Genomic DNA, 20,017 nt, shown 5'->3' on the forward strand with positions numbered 1-20,017 from the left:
CTCTACCAAAATGTAAATTACTAAGCATTCGAGCTCTATTTCACATAAAATACTAAAAAAAAACTAAAACTTACCCCCAAATAATTCTTTGTTTTTCTTTTTGTTGATTTAACCACCTCGGCCATTTATATTGGACCAGTTCATATTCAAAATTATATTCTTTAGCCATGTGGGGTATAAAATCCTATAACAAAAAAATTACAAACTATCCTTACTCACTGTGTCTGCAGGTGGTTGAAATAAGACTGACTGTTACGTTAAAGGATAAAAACTAGGACTTCCAGCCTTTTTTAAACTAATGGGCACAATTATAGCTTCTATAATTCAAGGAAATCTTGATCAAATAATTTCAGTGGACAATCAATATCATCTGGTATATACAATTGAAAACAACAGTGATCTGATATCAACAAAATAGAACAATCTTACCTTAAATGATGGTGATAGGAAATTTTTAATAAACCAGAATTTAACTTTAGATTTAGTATTCTTATATACACTTAACATCATAATTCTAAAATAATATAATAATCTCATTGAACATTAATACAATATGATAATAATGACTATAAAATAATACGCGTGATAGCAGAGCTACAGCCTACTCAAATAAAACCAAACAACGTAATCTGTGTTTAGCAGAAAGACTTTCTATTGCCAGGGACAATAAAACCCAATGATGTAACCTACGTTGTTTAACTGACAGATTGTCCATGCTGAAGATAATTCTGTAAAAGATTGATTTAATCTTGTATTGAAATGAAACTATTAATCCAACAAGAGAGCTAGAAAACAACTGTGCTGATATACCTGAACTATTTTCAATAATGTTTATCTCAGATCAGATCTGGTATAATATCAGTAGTAAGATTAATAGTAATAGATAACCCCATTACCTGAGAAATCGTTCATATAAATGTCCAGACGCCACTGAAAATATATTCAACGTTTTATCAGACTCGTCTTCACCATTCGTACCTCCACCACTTAGAGAGCTGAAAAATTGAAAGATCGTATTCGAAACTATCTCCTTGACGTTTATATACCAGCATGCTAGAGCTGTAAATCATTAGAATCATTTCAAATCAGTGAAAAATAATCAGAAATGTTGTTCTACTTTTCTACACCAGGTTGGGCTAATGTTGATGCACAACGCCAATATGCAATGAAAAATGTTTTGCCTACTCTTTCTGATTTCCACCAATCAAGGCATCTTGAATGTGCACAAGGGTCCTTTGTTTATTGTCAAACCCATCTGTTTAATTTTATCTACCATCAGTTATTAACACGGTTAATCTAAGTATCTAAGTATGTGGTAAATATCACACGTACCTGGATAATGTATCCCATAATCCACTCTGTTTATCATCATCTACAAGTAACTGTTCGTTCTGTTTATCTGCTTTCTTAGCAACCTGTAATTAAATATTAACATCATGAATATGTCTTCGGCTAATGAAATATCTAAAAATATTATTTTCTGTCAAGATGTATGGAAGAAGGAATGGCTTTTTATTCAATTTTCTTCATTGCTATTTATAAATTCTTAATTCTTATCTCTTACTTTGCAGCTTAATTTAACATTTGTTATTGAAAATTGACATTTGTATACAAAAATCATAATTTGTACGGAAAATGAACATTCTTCAATAAACATTCGGTTTCCAATTATTGAATTAAAAGAATAAAGTTCTATTTTGAATAATCTTGAAGAAAAAGGGTGTTTGGCATCGTCTTTCTTAAAAGTTGAGTTTGCACCTCAGAATATCAATTAACTCACTCTAAAGAAGATAATAATTTGACTCTGTGTTAGCTTACAGAAGGAAACTGAGGTTGAAAGTTAGATTAAAATATAAAAAACAAAGATGTCATTACCTTGACTCTAATAATTTTACTTTTAAAATCTTGAATGGCTGTGATTATATCTTTAGAGTTGTCTGGTGAATCTGTATTTTCATGACTGAATAAAACAGAAAGTAAATAAACATCTCAGCTCCATTTTTCAGAAATTGATACAATAAAAAATTTAGCATTTTGGAATTTTACATTGAGAAATACTATACAATAGTGACAAAATTTTATCGTTTTTTTTGTGACAAGGAAGCCGGTTGTCAATAACACTCTGAATAGAAATTTCTGAGAAGTTCCTCCTGAACCGGCCTGGCCAAATTTATGTCTAAGATAAAACACACTGATATTTTTTACGATATTTAAATTCAAAACAATGAGATGATATCACTAGAGGTTTTTTAGTCCAAGAAGAATATTATCATTATTATCAACTAACCTCTGTATGTCGTATATTTCTCGTGACCTTCCCTCTCGTAATTTTAGATTCCATACCCCAGGGTTAGCCTTCAGTTGGAAATAACCCTAGATAATAAACAACATATATAAACAAACTTCTTTAAGACTTTTCTTGACAAACACAAAGATCCAAGTAGAATTAAAATTAAAACGTTCTGAACTTTGTGTTGTTTTTTCAGTTGATTCCTGAACGTTTAGAAGGCACAAATCAAGGGACACCCTAAAGCCCCTGGAGATTGAATATTAAAGGATACTTACGAGATTGGCCATGACGATAGTATCTACTATAGCAGGTTGTGTATCGGTACCGAGTATAAACTGTAGACCACGAGGAGGCTGCATGGTATTACTATCATGACAATGTCCTATAGAGATATAAACATAGAGTATGGTATTGTTATATCAGTAGAATTCTAACACCTACAGTAATACTGTATGTAAAATCATCCTAAAATAAATCTGCTGGTAAAGTCGGGTTGGTTTAAATAAGTCACCTAATCTCCAGAAACTCAGACACGCTTTATACTGGAAACCAAATATTTACTGCATCAATTTATCCTTTACTCTGTAGATACAGTTTTCTGTTTTATCACAGCCAGGTGTTTATTGTAGGGTCAGAAAACTTGGTCCTGGTGATTATCTACCCCCTCAACCATAACTTAAAAACACAATATCTATCAGAGGATGGAATAGACGCAGATTTTTTTGACAAGAAATTACAGGTTGAGTTTCTCTAGAATTCTCACCTACCTTCCAATAAAAGATATTCCAGTTCAAAATCAGCAGAAACACCTGTCTCAACTTCTTCTAATAAAATATTATCTAAATCATACACAGAACGTACAGCTTCTACCAACCAACTTTCAGGTGGGTTCATATTTAGCGTTAATAATGATTTCTGAGGAAGACTGGTAAATCTGGCCTCTGGTCCGGATGCTAAACTACCATTGGATAAAAACTGGACGTCAGGTTCTAATACATAACGGTAAAAACTGGAATAAAAACACAAAGAATAGATCGTTGGTATATTGGTTACAATGTAGGATTTAAAGTCAATTGTATAATAATATGGAACTCATAGCATGAAACTCTTGTTTTTAGCTTCTGTTTTAGTATTTCTAATATTCTTATATATTTACTTTTTGGTCTTGTAAGGATGATTTAAGGCTTTCAGCTGATTCTTGTTTTATGGTTAGAAACTTTCTAAAATATATATATCTCTTTCAACTGAACTTTGACGTAATAGAAATATTTGTGATGGTAGAATCCTCACCTTGTCAGTGGCATCTCTGATAATTTATCGCGACAATTCATAAACACTCTGATTTCTACGTTAAATATTTCTCTTAACACCTGAAATAAATAGACAATGACAAAAATAAAACCAGCCATTACAGCTTTCCATTATCACTGTAAATAACAGGGTGAAGTCAGTGTCTCTAGATACTCCTCTACTAAACTCCTTATCTCCAGCTGCATCACTGACAGGGAGAAACTGGGTTGAAAAATCTGAAGGTATTATCTTGACTTATTCGACCTTCAGGTTAGCGAGCAAGTGTCTAACTCACTGAGCCACCTCAGTCCTGTCAACAATTATAGGATAACATCAAACTCATTAAATGTGTTAATTAATAAGTTAGTAAAATAAGATTCACAACCAGAAACAATATAAAACACCTACCATCAATATAGGACCGAGTTTTTGAGCCTCCCTAGACACAGGATCTACAATAGCTTCAAGAATAAACGCTGGAGAACTTTCATCAGCTGATAACTTTAATACACTATAAATCAAGTAGATAAAAACAGTTAAATGTCTTTAAACTGAAATATACTGGACGTAATTTTCACAATCTACACAAATCATATAATCTAAAATGAAATTTACTGTTATAGATACATAAAATATTGTGGTCAATACTAAGAGTAACTCATTTCAATAACAAACATCAATATCAAAATGTTACAAATATTGATGTAGATGTGGTGTGTAGTTTATAAAAATAAATTTACCAGGTTCGCTATGAAAGATGTATTTATATATAGTATTAAATATTCTCAGATGATTTTCGTTGCTTTATATATATCCTTGTCAACTTACCTGTGTTTATCTGAGTGAAACTGAACTTTCTTTCTACTTTCAATTTGTGGCTGTCCCGTTAGTAAAGAACACGTTTTTAATACCAACTCATTGCCTCTGAAATTAAACCAAACAGTTACGTCAACATTGTAGTTCTATATTTAACATAAATATAAATATTAAAACAGAGCCTAAAAAAATATGTTGTTACTCAGAATTTCACGCTATGGGATCTTCAGACAACTGACCTATTTCAAGCAGGCGTCCCTACTGAAGTTCGACAAGTAGAATATATTTTCATGTCTACACTTCCAGACGAGTTCGTAACATTTGTTTAAAGAAGTTTTCTTAAGGGGGCATTAATGATGGAAAGCTTTTCAGTTAAACACAGGTTACATCGTTTGGTTTTATTTGTCTAGACTTTAGCTATCAATAGATCAAGATATTAAATCTATATAGAATAAGACAGAGATGATATTTTTTAGATCATCATTTACAGAATATTACTATAATAAAACTATAACTAACTGTTTGGAGTCTAGGTCCATAGTTTTTATCTGTTCTCTTATCTTCGCTGCTGCTTGTTGTAATGTAAATTTCTCTAACAGATTAAAATCTTCTGGAGTAAACATCTCATCGTTCCCAAGTGGACCTACAATCTACAAATAGAGAAAATCTAATCTAATACCAGAAGTAGTATCAAAACTTTCTGAAGTCTTATTTCTAAAATCACAAAAATTAGTGAATCTAGAGAATCACATGCGATATGGAGAAGTGAGAATATAAACATCTTCTGAGATAAAAAATCAAACATTTAAAAAAAGGCAATGTGTCAAATATATCTTATCTTATCTTCTAACATTGATTCTAGGATATCCTAGGTTCTTATCTTCTAACATTGATTCTAGGATATCCTAGGTTCTTATCTTCTAACATTGATTCTAGGATGTCCTAGGTTCTTATCTTCTAACATTGATACTATTATATCCTAGGTTCATATCTTCTAACATTGATACTAGGATATCCTAGGTTCTTATCTTCTAACATTGATTCTAGGATATCCTAGTGTTAAGATCTTTCGATTATACATGGCCTGATGTTTAACTTCAACCGAACTATCATTAGTCTATCATTCATTGCTGAATAAATAAAATAAAATCTTACCCTTCCATTGGCTATAACTCCACGATCATTTTCTTCAAAATTTAAAACTTTTACAACAAAAGATTTATAGGATTTCAGAAAATCTTTATTTTGTTTGTTGAAATCTGTCATAAATTTATTCATATCCATTCCCTAAATAAAAACACAAGTAAAAAATAACCAGATTATATAACATTGAGATATATAGATTAAAGGGAATGTAATGAAGTTTTCTAAACTTTATATATGTATAGGGGACAACGATATCATTGATATATACCATTCCAATTTTTAATCAGATGTCTGTGGTTCCTGCTGTTACACTAAAACTAAGGGTTAAGTCCTAAGACTATCTGTTTTTAAAACTTATTGTCAAGTACAAATCTTTCCTAGGACCATCATTTATTCAAAAATCTTTTGACAGACGTCAAATTTGTAATCTTAAAAAAATGTTGAATCATTGAAATCAAACCTCTACGTATCATAGATTCAATTTTACCTTCTAAAACTATAAAACATTTTACTTACATGTACTTCTAGATCTTTCAAAGTTTTAGTTCCAGCTTTTAATTCTGCTACGTTTTCTTCTTTCACTAGTTTGGTAATAAAACTCTTAGCGTGGTTATTACCGAGTGTATTGTAGGCAACGTATATCGCACGACTTATAATGTGATCTTCTGTCAGTGAGGCTGGATTGAAGACTAAACCTAGGCGGATTTCATTAGAATGTTTCTAAAATAAACAAAAAGTAAAGAAAAAATGAAGAAGTAGAAATGTTGAAGTTGAAAACCAGAATATTATAATGATAAACAGAACTTCAATTTTAGATTTCTTCTTTTTTCAATGATATCAAGTTAAATGTATATATATTTTTCCTTTTGTGAAAAGTTCATTAACTGCTACTAATAATTTGCCAATATATTGTTTGGATTTCGGGTTTCATTCTGCGGTTCTGATCCTTAATACTTGGTTTATTTGTGTATGTATATATGTTTTTCTAGTATGCCTATTGCCTAGTATTTCAAGCATCAATACAATATCATATTATGATGTATTAATTCAGATATATTGTGGTAGCACTACTGTAAATATAATGCCTGGAAAAATTTAGAATCAATGTTGTCTATAAATAAACCAAGTACTAACAGCAAAATGAAACCCAAAATCCAAAACAACATATTGACAAAACATTGGTAGCAGCTAATGAACTTTTCACATGAGGAGGTATATCAATTATAAGTAAGTATTTCATAATGAAAAGTGATATCAGGTGTCTAGAAGAGTAAGCAGAACTTACCAATTCTTTTATAGCATTATAGAATATTTCTCTGCCTTGTGGAGTCTCTACATCACACACTAACCACAATGTTACAGCCCGGATTGATGATTCATCTATAATAATAATAATTAATTCAACTAATTATACAGCTATCAATATATAAAAATATTACTTTAATCTTACAATGCTTTTTATCTGCATTGAGGCCATTAATTGCTTCTATTGGCACCATTCAAATATTCCTTCAGATTTCTGTGCTTTTTGTAGTTTTATTCTACTTAAACTAAGTGTTAAATGATGTATTGATCACTGGCCCCGAGATACTAATAGCAGCTTTATTTTGACATCATATACTGTACAGCATTTCTAAAATTACAGGAACCACAGACATCTGATGAAGCGTTGAAATATTTCGAATGAGGGCCTTAGTTTCATCACAACTACTATACACTTTCTCCATGTCAAACACTCTGACCTACATCACTGACAAGGAGAAACAGTACAAGATATATACATTTGATAAACCTACCTTTTTTAGTAATATATTTCATTCTATCACTAACTATAGCTACCATATCTTTTACTGTCATTCTACTAAACGTTGATACATCTTCAAATATACTCGAATCTAACACAAAATAGCAAATATAACATTACAAATATCAAATATAACATTATATATCAAATATAACATTATATATATCAAATATAACATTATATATATCAAATATAACATTATAAATATCAAATATAACATTATAAATATCATTATAACATTATAAATATCAAATATAACATTATAAATATCAAATATAACATTATTAATATCAAATATAACATTATATATCAAATATAACATTACAAATATCAAATATAACATTATAAATATCAAATATAACATTATATATATCAGAACACAATATTTTCATGCTTCAGTGCAGCTTTCTTTACAAGATGTCATTTGCTTGATTACGTCCAGCTAATGGTGGTTGTGAGTTCTTATCTTGGTAAGCGTGTGAAAGTATGACCACCCTGAATAAGTCATCTTCACTCGTCTACCCAGTTGTAATTAGCATGAGGTTAAGCTAAGAACCAGCTTGTAAAAAGGGTCCTTAACTGTGTACCTAAGTTATTATCCTTGTAAAATATAGTTTCTTTCTTTCTACAGAATGAGTATCTTACCAACATTTTCTGTTAAATCAAGAGTTTTAAATTCTGGAGATAAAATTCTGGAGTTCAACCTGGGTAAAACATTATCTTTACTCATCAACCAATCTAACACGTTTTCACGATCTGTTAGTTCACCCTGGAATGATAAGAGATGGCAACATAATTAACATTTAGCTAATCAGTTCAAAGACTATAAGCTATCTGTGCTGTATAGAGCCAGTATCAAATTTACCAGCTGAAAGAGCTCATAGTCATTCAATATTAACTTTACCAGTTGAAAGAGCTCATAGTCATTCAATATTAACTTTACCAGCCGAAAGAGCTTATAGTCATTTAATATTAACTTTACCAGCTGAAAGAGCTCATAGTCATTCAATATTAACTTTACCAGCCGAAAGAGCTTATAGTCATTTAATATTAACTTTACCAGCTGAAAGAGCTCATAGTCATTCAATATTAACTTTACCAGCCGAAAGAGCTTATAGTCATTTAATATTAACTTTACCAGCTGAAAGAGCTCATAGTCATTTAATATTAACTTTACCAGATGAAAGAGCTCATAGTCATTTAATATTTACTTTACCAGCTGAAAGAGCTCAATTTCAGCTATCTGTATAGTCATCTTAATATTTACTTTACCAACTGATAGAGCTCAATTTCACCTATCTGTATAGTCATCTTAATATTAACTTTACCAGCTGAAAGAGCTCAATTTCACCTATCTGTATAGTCATCTTAATATTTACTTTACCAACTGATAGAGCTCAATTTCACCTATCTGTATAGTCATCTAAATATCAACTTTACCAGCTGATAGAGCTCAATTTCACCTATCTGTATAGTCATCTAAATATTAACTTTACCAGCTGAAAGAGCTCAATTTCACCTATCTGTATAGTCATCTAAATATCAACTTTAACAGCTGATGGAGCTCAGTTTCAGCTAGTCAGCTGTAGGAATCATAACAAGAATAAAGAGATCTTACATTATAAACAGCTTTCTGTATAGTTGGTGTAGCTGTCATAATTTCTGTAACAACTCCCTCTTCAAACGTATCAGTTGATAAAAACTGTTTTTTAAACGGCACTCCATTCATTAAAACTTGGGGAAAATCTGACAACCCAGATCGTGAGATAAAATCTAATCCTGCCTGTAAAAACAGAGAAATGGAATTTTACATCATATTTTGCTGCACATGATAGGGATAATGTAGATAGGTAACATCATGCAGTGTGCAATGAGGAAAATTTTGTAAGAAAAGCAGCATTATCCTGCCTCATGGAACAGTTCTCAAATATCAAAATAAAATCTAAAGCGATCCGGAAGAAATGAAACAATTTCACATATAACAGTAAAATGGCCTCATAACATTGCAACTTGTACAGGATATTCCTAAATTCAACTTTTACCATCTCCATTTCTGCTCCTGATTTGTCTAATGAAGCAAAAATCAAATGCAGAATACAATGAGAGAAACTTATACAAGACAGAAGTATTAGTCTACTTTTTATAAAAAAACATGGGTTTCATTAGCAAGTACAACCTGTAGCACACAGATCTTCAATTTTTAATCCCATTCGAACAATTGGACCGGGTCCCACATCTCTAATCTTTGTAAGTTCATCATAATCATCCTGGTCTTCTCCAAACACCATGTCATTATGTCTAGCTCCTCCCCTTATAGACCCCACCCACTCTAATACTAACCTTTCTAAAATCATCATAATCATCCTGGTCCTCACCAAACACCATGTCATTATGTCTAGCTCCTCCCCTTATAGACCCCACCCACTCTAATTCTAACCTTTCTAACATCATCATAATCATCCTGGTCCTCACCAAACACCATGTCATTATGTCTAGCTCCTCCCCTTATAGACCCCACCCTCTCTAGTACTAACCTTTCTAATATCATCATAATCATCCTGGTCCTCTCCAAACACTATGTCATTATCCTCACCAGGAAATTGAGACTGAAATTCTTTGATTATCAAGTCACTTGTTAGTTCATCTGCTGTTGATGCTTTCTCATAAACCTGAAACATAGACATAAACAAAATTTATTTTTCTTATTAGAAAATGACAGGAAATGAAATAAATAGTGACAAAGTTAAAAAGCCAATAGCGTGGAAAGATCATGATATATATATTCCTCATACAGCTAGTGAAAACAGACAATGCTTTGGGGTCTGCAATGAGGGAAATTTTAACAGAACATTGATAAATCCTACTCTTTCTCCATGTTTCAATTATCCAGACATATAGTGCTCAATAATGAAAGATTATATAGGTCCTAAAATACTTACATCAGTAATGAAAGAGAGAGCTTTAGAAGGATTCTGGTCTAGTTTTATAAAATTAAACGCTCGTGCCATCGCCATACTAGCATCTGTTTTCGGTGTGGCTTTCTCATCTTGATTGGTCACAAATATTATACCAATTCTGAAATTAATACCAAATATGTATACACAAGCAATCAACTTTTTACAATCAGCTGTACTAATTAGGCAAAAATGAAATAAATGGAATTTTACATCCTACTCTTCTAGATCTAACTGGGCTCATGAAGGCGGCAACACCTTACACAATGCAGTGTGCAATTAGGGAAATTTCGCAGCGGCATTAGCCTGCTCTTTTACAATTTCCAACTGTCAAGGGATCTTCAATATACACAGCCTGTAGCACACATGGCCTCGGTATATTGTCCCATCTGAATGACTATACGCTTTTTCCATGTTAGCCCCTCTGACCTGCTTAACAGACAGTGGGAAACCAAGTTGAAAATTCTGTAGGTATCATCACGGATAAAACAAGCCCGGGCTATCAGTTAAAATAGAACAGAAGTTTACTAAAAATAGGTGCAACAGAAGAATAAAAGTATAAAAACAAACCTAATAGGTGCTTTATGAACAGAAAAAGCTTCAGCCATTTTTAATAAATCTTTACTTTTATCTTCTACAGGGTTTACCACAAAAACCTGAAAATATCAACACTTTATTAGACCAGAGAATTTCCCGCAGGTGGCAATTACGTGGGTCATTTTCTTTAAACATTATGGTCGTGAGTTCTAATCTCAGTCTGAAAGTCTGGTAACCTTGAATAAGCATGCATTCTCATAATTCCACTGACCAAGCTGTAAATGGATATGGATAATCAGGGAAAGATCAAAGACCAGCTGGTTGAAAGGATCCTGTGTGAACCTAAGTTATTATCCTTTTAAAATATAGTTGTTTCTATCTTTTTTTTCTTCACATAAATACCAAATTTCTATAGAAATGCATTTATGAGCTCTCAAGATAGTTATAAAATAAAATAATAATGTACTATACTTACCAAATGAAAGATATTTTTAGCAACATGACGTAACATACCAGGGAAAGTTGGACGTAAAATATCTTGTATACTATTAGGCCAACCTTGATATCCTCTATCATTTTCTAAATCATTTAAATACTGTAATATATAAATATAATAAGTTCTCTTTAACTCTTTAACATACGAAATTTTCTAGATGAAAATGGAGTTCAACATCCTACTTTTCTGTATTAAAAACATGTTTCATAACCCTGGACACTGAGAGTAAATTAAACATAACACCATACACCCTGAACTACAAGTAATATAACTGAAAGTGTATGATGTTAACGTTATGTGACATCACTTGGTAATGGCCTCTATACCAGCTGCTTTGGTATCATATCACGTATATGGCTGGTAGAGTAGCTTCTAGTGATGAAAGGGGAAAATTGTTTAAATATTGTGATGTATAAGAAAGAGGGAGGCCATGTTTTGAGTTAAAAGAGTACCAGTCTACCTGAACAGTTTCGTATATTAAGAGAAACTGGTTTGAATTTAGAATCAATCAATCAATAAACAATAACTAGTAAAGAGTATTAAAACAGTACCAGCCTACCTGAACAGCTGAATGTCGTATATTAAGAGAAACTGGTTTGAATTTAGAATCAATCAATCAATAAACAGTATCTAGGTTTAAAGAGTATTTAAAGAGTACCAGCCTACCTGAATGTCGTATATCAAGAGAAACTGGTTTGAATTTAGAATCAATCAATCAATAAACAGTAACTAGTAAAGAGTATTAAAAGAGTACCAGCCTACCTGAACAGCTGAATGTCGTATATCTATAGCGTATCGTGTATCATCACCACTCTTTAAATCAATATGTAGTAATTTATCTAAATTATCTCCCTGTAATAAACATAAACATTATTACAGCACTGATTACAAACAATTTATAATGAGATAGTAATCTGGTCATTTTTCTTTTCAAATCATTAGAACCACTAAAACCTTGCAAGAAATCTACCGTAAATGTTACTGGGTTAAACTTCTTTCTGATACAAATAGAAAGGAAAGAAAACAACTTTCCAATTCCTTACAAATATACCAGTTAAATATATTCTGTTAAAGTTACAGTCATACGTTTTTGGAATAACAGGAATCAGAGTTATTACGAGAGAAAATCAGGATGGTGCAGTATATGCTATTTGTATTCAAATAGTGTGTTATCTTGACTGAAGTTACTACTGTATATTTGCATTATAAAATAGCTTAAATTCAGCTTTTCATATCATTTTTCAAATTAAAACTCCCTCATCTACCTCTCCAATAATTAAAAAAAGAGGATAAAGAGTATATTCTAATTATGAAAACTACATTTATATGGGAAAGAAAGAAAGAAAGAACTTTATTTTATAACTTAGGTCCATATATGTATATATCTTATATAATACAATAAATTCTATATATGATATCATGTCATTTGTTATAATTCTACATTATTTACCTTAAATCCTAGAGAGTGAAGACCTTCTATTAACTTAGCTTCAGAGTTCATAGTATCTAATACAGTAAAAATATCAAATACATCTAAATCTATAGTTAAACCATTTAAATACAGGGCTGATTCACCAACCCCTAATGAATGATGTCTCTCAAATACCTGAAATACAAAATAAAATGAATGGAATTCTACGTCCAACTTTTCCAATCTCATAGGGCTTATTGAAACAGATACACGTAGTTGTATGCAATAGCGTAAATTTGGCCTGGACATATCTGTTGATTTTCAAGCTGTTAAGAGATCTCTAATGGCACAGCCTGTAGCACACTGGGCCTCTGCTTACTGTCTCTTCTATACAACTAGATGCCTGTCTTTGTCTCTGTCTTTGTCCCTCAACCCTGCATCACTGATAAGAGGGGAAGGTGTTGATCCAAAAAGGATCCGAGAGCAGAAATTTGATTGGTTAAAGCAGGGTAAGGTCAAAAGGTTATATTGACGAATGTTTAAGAGGGTTGTCTTTAGACCCTAACTGAAGTGGCCAAATCTAAAACAAAAGTAAATAAAAAACGGAAACGGAATGGTGGTCTGTATAGCTACTGCTAGTGTTAAAAGGGATATTGCAACTTAAAACAAACCAATACTAAAACAAATAAATAAAGCTCCTTTTACTTACCTCTTGATTTTTAGAGATTTCTTTTTTTAATTCTGAACTAACACTGGTTCCTACTAGAGATCTACAAATCAAGTCAAATATAATGACATTTATAAACATTTGATTAACATTTTTTACAATTTTTTCTTCTTGAATTTCCAAAATTGGTTCTGATGTAGTAAGTGAACACCTTTTTTAAACATGCAGTCCAAGGATGAGGATTATATTTACAGAACACATGAGATAAACACTTGATAATTAAATGGCTAGCAAACTATAAAAAAAAAAGATAACTGGAAACTTGTTCAATATTATAAGTTTGTATCAAGTTCGTATATTGAAAATTGAGCTCATTTCTGCCCTGATGAAAAGTTTATACCCAAAACACAAGTCAGATGTGTTGATTAGATAAATGGAAATCTATCATAAATATTTAACATCACTTATAACTTTATATATTTATAATATTTTTTATGAAAGAAAGATGGCTGGAAAACTATTATGAATAATTCAAATTGACAATATTATTAAGAAAGGAGAATGACGTACCTGGCCTGAGTTGGAAAGTTCTGACTGATATCAGTTAAAACACTTAAACTTTCTTTATTATCAGAAGACAGAATTCTCTCAGCAGCCTGCAAACTTAAATCTGGAATGAAACAAGAGTTCATGAGTAAAATAATAAATTAGAGAGCTGACTTCAGAAATGAAATGAAAAAGAGTTTTACGTCCTACTATTTAACGTTTTGGTTAATGAAAACACTGAAAATTGTTTATGCCATATAAGCAAGATGACTTAAGCACTCAATCATCTAGCTGGTGGCAACCAACAAATGACAGTGCCTACTTTTTCCAAGTATATCATTACTATGAGATGCTGTGTAAAAATCAAAATGCTGCAGACCAATTGCTTGAATACTGACGCTAAAGATCCATACACAAACATACCTTGTAACTGCCAAACTTTAAGGGGAGCTAACTCAGTTTCTGAATCTATTAAATGATGTCTGAATTCTCGTAAATTTTCCTTCAATTCAGGATGACGCTCTCTAAAAATAATAACACAGATAAATTAAAATTATAGTCTCAAAATTTCAATCTCAGTTGGAGTGTTACATATAAACACAACTTAAACGTTTCTTTACCTTTCCTTAAAAAATTAGGTGGTTCGAATCCTTAAGGTATGATAAATGCCTGATGCTTGAGCCAGTAATTCGGAGAGTTGGCCGGGAGTCGGCTTTCATCCCCTAACACTCAAACATGTGATTTCTTCATGATTTTCATTTATAATCTTGTCTCAAATTCCAGTCAACCAGCTGTAAATGGGCAGGTATAATCCAGGGATATGCTTGAGCAAGGACTAGCTGGTAGAGAGGATCCTTTATGGACTTAAGTTATAAAATACAGTTGTTTCTTTCTTTCTTTCTTTCCCATATAAATGTAGTTTTCATAATTAGAATATACTCTTTATCCTCTTTTTTTTAAATGAAATGTGACATTGATGGCTTAATAAAAATATTTGATATGATATTGTGTTTGTCATTATGCACAATAAAAAATACCAAGTGCTATCGATCCGAAAATGAAAACGAAACCCAAAATCCAAAACACAATTAAATCAAATTATCAATTACCTCAGTTTTGAGAAAATAAAACCCTGAACTTCTTCTCCCTCTATATCCTGATCTTTACTGCCATTATCAGATTCTCCTGGAATAGACAGAGGGGAGAAATATATCATAAGAGGAATAAATAAAATAGATAAGTAAATGAATGAATGAATAAAAACATCTATCGATGCATTAATTGAAATGAATGATGGTGGAAGGACAAATGAGTGAATAAATGAATGAATGCAAGATATAATATCATGATGTAAGATGGGTGAATATGGAGTGACATAAATGAAAAGAAAAATAAGTGAAAAGGAGAATGAATAAATTGAAGGATATGATGAAAAAAGTTTTAACGAAGAAATAAATAAATGAAGAGTTAAATGGAGGAAAAAAATTAATGGATGAAGAAATGAGACACCATATGAAATATTGGAAAGAAAGACAATGAATGAATAAATTGAAAGGTACTTTTGAAATATTAGTTGCAAATTGGATAATGAATAAATGGATGAAAAATAGACAAAACGATTTCCAAATAGGACAAAAAATATAGAAAGTAGTCAAAGTATACGAATGGAAGAGAATGATTTAATGACTAAATGAAATTCTGGAATAAATCAAGAAAAAAACAAAAGCAATGGTATTAGAGGACATGGATAATGAAATGAATGGGACATTTTAAAAGAAAACTCTATTCAAAAAACAGGGAAATATCATCTACAGGGGCTAAGAAAGAGCCTTGGATTTTCCCAGGAATATAATCTTAAAAATCTTTCCCTACTGAAACTTACTCTGTTTATTCTTGACTATAATAAAAAAACAAACATAAATTTTGACATGGAAGACATCATTTCAGTATCAAAATATTTCAAAAAAAAAAGAGGACACATGAATGTTTTGTTGTTATCTAGAGTGTTGTCACCAACGACTGAGGGCACACGAGAAGAGGAAAATATGTCATGTATCATTATATTCGATGTGATAAAGTAGAATGGTTCTGATTGGATGATGACTCACTCGTGTCACCGTGAGTGCTGTTGGCTTTAATTTCAAAATCATTCAGTATATTATAATCTTTCAATGGCACAAGATATAGATAAATAAGACAACTATTATATTCCTGATGATGGTGTGAAAAACCACATTGAAACGAAGTAATAAATATACCAGAGTATCTATCCATAAAATAGTCTAATTTACTCAGTATATTGATCTGATATTATTAAGGATGAGATCTGTGAAAACTACTGGTTTAAGTGATATTATGAATGAAGAAGACTTATTCAAGGCCATCAGACTTCCACACACTGGTCGAGATAGGAACTCACAGCATATGGAGATAAAATAAGCAACAGTGAACAATTAATGCCATAGATATTTTGATCTGATAGAATGAGATCTGCCACTTTTATTTACATAATTGAACTCATACCTTCAACTTTGGTATCATCTTTAGCTTTATATTCTGTACTTTTGATAGCTAATTCTACCCCATATCCTGATAATCTTACATTTACATTGGCTGGTGTCTGGAAACATAATATCACATTATCATAGAGTTGGGAGATGACACAAGAACCACACATAGAGCTCTTAACTGATCATCTTAACCCAAAATGAAATTAAACTAATTTTTGAAAAACTTTTAGGAAATAAATTTGGGACTCTACAACCACTTGACGTTCAACAATTTTTCAGTTTAATAGATATATCGTCTTATATAGAGATTCTATTCTTAAGTCATGGCACCTGATAAGTCCAACTGATGAAATATCTATGAGAATACACTCTTGAGATTTTATGTCCATTCCAAGAGGTAGTATTCCTTTTATAATAGCAGTACTCTCCAGTTATACTAGCAGTAAAATATCAGAATGGTAAAAAAACGTCCTGATTCTTTGACTTACCTGTACAAAATGTCGAACTATAAAATGAATCGGTTCGTCTACAATCAAATTTAATATTTTACTGTAGAATTGTTTGAAGTCTTGAGTACCCAGTTCACCATATAATATCACTTTTATCTTATGTTGTTGAGGGCCTGGGTAACTGTGATCAAAACTATAAACTACTGGTGGAGACCTGGGAAATAGAATTTTAACTTATATTGATATTTTCACAATCAGAACAATTACAAATTAATCTATTCAAAGTCAAATTAAAATTGTGTTCAGAGGTCAATAGGTTATATTGACGAATGTTTATGAGTCCAGTCTTTAGACCCTAAGTGAAGTGGCTATATTAAAAATAAAAGCTAATAAAAAAAAAACGGAAAGAAAGTTTGGTGTAATTCTAATTACACCGATGAACATATAGAGTATAAATTGTAAAATATCTACCTGTCTCCTGCAGATTTAATTAAATCAACAATTTTATCAACATCACAAGTTTCTTCACTCTGGACATTGACAAATGTTGAACATTTCTTACTGGACACGGCTTCATTCCCTAACTACAGATAAATCATAAAATAAAAAAATTTCAAAATCAAATTTGTAACGTCTAAAAGGTTTTTTTCTTGATGGCAGTACTATAGGGGCACGAAGAAAAAAATTGCATCCTTGATTGTACACCCACTATATTTTATTTTGCCCAAAATATTTGTCAGCTGTCCCCCTAATGGATATATCAGCCCCCTTTTTGTACCACAAGTCTTACGAGGCCGGCAAACACCACTGGCTATATGCAAGATTCAAAAATGGAACAACAGCAACAGATAATCCTGTCTAACTGGTTATCAATTCCCTATTATAATGAATCTATAACTTCATTTATTTCGTCCTGCAGAACTCAGGATCTCTACTCTTACCTGTTGATAAACTTGAACTTTTGGTGAAAACGCTCGTAATGACAGAGATAATTTTAATAAATTAAGTTGTAATGGTGATAGATGTCGTCCAGCAAATTTCTGTATTGAGTTATATAGTGACTGATTGGATTCTAAAATCAGAAATAAACAGTTTAATAATTTCCATACATATTGATTTATTTCTTGTGTTTTTTGTGTCTCAAATAATACATATCTTTTTATATTTTAAAAAAGTTAAGAGTTTCTATACAAATTCTGAAGGTCTTTGGAAAACTTTGAAGGAAATTGGAAACTTTGAAGGCCATTGGAAAACTTCGAAGGCTATTGGAAAACTTCGAGGGTCATTGGAAAACTTTGAAGGAAATTGGAAACTTTGAAGGCCATTGGAAAACTTTGAAGGCAATTGGGGAATTTTGAAGGCCATTGGGGGATTTTGAAAGTCATTGAGGAATTATGAAAAGTATTAAACTTATCATTTCAACATGTTAGGATAGGTCATAATTGGCTGCTGATTGAAGGATGGGGTGGGGGTTTCTGTTCATTGGAAGGTGGTGCTGAACACAAGTGTCTATAAATACAAGTTTGACAGTATCTATAATCAATTGATCTACAGTGAACATAAACAGCATTGAATGAATCCGGGAATTTTATTGCTGTAAGATGTAAATAAATTGAATGATTTACAAACCTTTTGAAATTTGTTTGGGGTCCAGATTTGTTACATCTTGAAGAAATCGCCAAAAATAGTCTGGAGATTCTTTTGCTAGGAATTCACTGAAAAATACAAGTTTCCAGGTTAAGTTATTTCCAGTTAATAATCAATAATAAATCAACTGATTTTTTCTTTGGAAACAGCATGGTTTTGAAATGTGTGAAGGAAGCTGAATTAAATAAAGTTAAAACCAGTATGTAATGTAACAGGTTTATTGTGAGTAGAGAATACAACAAAAGTAATATTCAGTAAAATTGTCAGCGAACTTACCTGGCTTCTAATAATAATGGAGTTGATCTCCATTTAGCATCAAGAGCTACATTGACAGACTTGGCTTTCCCTTCCACATAAACTATAGTATGTATTACTATCAATATACTGGTCAGTAATTTTAATACCATCATTTTAATTCCAGCCTGCAAATATAACAGACAAGTCAATAAGCTTACTAATAAAGGGATTGTAAAGAGGTATTATAAAAAATTTTATGTGTATCAGGGATACTGATAGCATCAATTTGTACCATTCCAATTTTCAGTCAGATGTCTGCAGTTCCTGCAATTCCACTTAAACTAAGTGTTAGATGTACCTGATACACATAAAAAAATATTAGAAAACTTCTTTATTACCGGTACCCATTTTTATGTTATACAGTCAAGTAAAATAATTTCGTGGAAACCTACTTTTCGTGGATTTCCAGAAATGTTTAATAATTTACATGAGCGATCTTGCGTGACCTCCACATTAGCTTGTTTTGATAAACATGGGTTGTGTGCACAATATCAGTTAGTAGAATGAAACCAGTAGTTTCAAGCAAGGTAAAATGTATTAATGTATACTTTGACAAATACAAAATGACGAATTTCACTTATTGCCAAATGTCATCATTTTTTATCTGCCGAATTTCCTTATATAATCCCAAGCGGTAATCGGAATTCCAAGTGTCGTCTGCTAGAATGTAGTCCAACGAATGAAGTCACGTGATATAATGAATTGATATTAAAGATAAATACTAAGAGAAGTTAATTATACCACTGGCTATCTATACAACGTGTTTTTCTAGACTTATTTATAGATCAAACATTGTACACGAAAATAGGTGACGCATTCTGCGTCATAGCCGAGTTGGTTGCTCATGACATATGGGTCAAAGTGAAGGATTCATAAAGAAAATCGAAATAAACCAATTTTAATTATTTTGTAGAATATCTGAGGAAACATCTAAGACATAAAAAAAAAAATTTGTTTTTTAAACTTTGACGAAATTTGGTGTTAAATCCTTATATCCACGAAAATAGGTTACACCACTATTTCCTCATTGGTTGGCATTTTCAACAATACAAAGACAACCTCTCAAGACTATCATATAAGTGTGGCTTATTTCAATTCATAAAAAAGTGATGACTGAAACTGACAGAGTAAATGGGCAGAGTAGGAGAGCACTGAGC

General features: G+C 31.6%; 1 protein-coding gene across 1 annotated transcript in view; it reads right to left on the bottom strand.

Annotated features, from left to right (window-relative positions):
- Window positions 1-18,970, bottom strand: part of LOTGIDRAFT_137613 (hypothetical protein) — a gene marked incomplete at both ends in the record, with an annotated part of 21,596 nt that extends 2,626 nt beyond the window's left edge. The window contains 34 exons of the mRNA XM_009047825.1: window positions 75-184; window positions 430-514; window positions 897-995; window positions 1,333-1,415; window positions 1,876-1,960; window positions 2,288-2,373; window positions 2,566-2,672; window positions 3,058-3,299; window positions 3,581-3,660; window positions 3,989-4,091; window positions 4,409-4,504; window positions 4,916-5,046; window positions 5,552-5,683; window positions 6,059-6,262; window positions 6,828-6,946; window positions 7,324-7,437; window positions 7,992-8,115; window positions 8,965-9,129; window positions 9,881-10,015; window positions 10,286-10,421; window positions 10,871-10,956; window positions 11,313-11,432; window positions 12,096-12,185; window positions 12,784-12,939; window positions 13,454-13,514; window positions 13,982-14,081; window positions 14,381-14,481; window positions 15,067-15,142; window positions 16,475-16,577; window positions 16,956-17,130; window positions 17,388-17,500; window positions 17,858-17,988; window positions 18,546-18,631; window positions 18,840-18,970. Coding sequence (XP_009046073.1) covers window positions 75-184; window positions 430-514; window positions 897-995; window positions 1,333-1,415; window positions 1,876-1,960; window positions 2,288-2,373; window positions 2,566-2,672; window positions 3,058-3,299; window positions 3,581-3,660; window positions 3,989-4,091; window positions 4,409-4,504; window positions 4,916-5,046; window positions 5,552-5,683; window positions 6,059-6,262; window positions 6,828-6,946; window positions 7,324-7,437; window positions 7,992-8,115; window positions 8,965-9,129; window positions 9,881-10,015; window positions 10,286-10,421; window positions 10,871-10,956; window positions 11,313-11,432; window positions 12,096-12,185; window positions 12,784-12,939; window positions 13,454-13,514; window positions 13,982-14,081; window positions 14,381-14,481; window positions 15,067-15,142; window positions 16,475-16,577; window positions 16,956-17,130; window positions 17,388-17,500; window positions 17,858-17,988; window positions 18,546-18,631; window positions 18,840-18,970 — 3,965 coding nt within the window. The remainder of the gene's footprint in view (window positions 1-74; window positions 185-429; window positions 515-896; window positions 996-1,332; window positions 1,416-1,875; window positions 1,961-2,287; window positions 2,374-2,565; window positions 2,673-3,057; window positions 3,300-3,580; window positions 3,661-3,988; window positions 4,092-4,408; window positions 4,505-4,915; window positions 5,047-5,551; window positions 5,684-6,058; window positions 6,263-6,827; window positions 6,947-7,323; window positions 7,438-7,991; window positions 8,116-8,964; window positions 9,130-9,880; window positions 10,016-10,285; window positions 10,422-10,870; window positions 10,957-11,312; window positions 11,433-12,095; window positions 12,186-12,783; window positions 12,940-13,453; window positions 13,515-13,981; window positions 14,082-14,380; window positions 14,482-15,066; window positions 15,143-16,474; window positions 16,578-16,955; window positions 17,131-17,387; window positions 17,501-17,857; window positions 17,989-18,545; window positions 18,632-18,839) is intronic.
- Window positions 18,971-20,017: the final 1,047 nt, after the last annotated feature.

The sequence above is a fragment of the Lottia gigantea genome, assembly GCF_000327385.1.
Source record: "Lottia gigantea unplaced genomic scaffold LOTGIsca_117, whole genome shotgun sequence".
NCBI classification, from domain to species: Eukaryota; Metazoa; Mollusca; class Gastropoda; family Lottiidae; genus Lottia; species Lottia gigantea.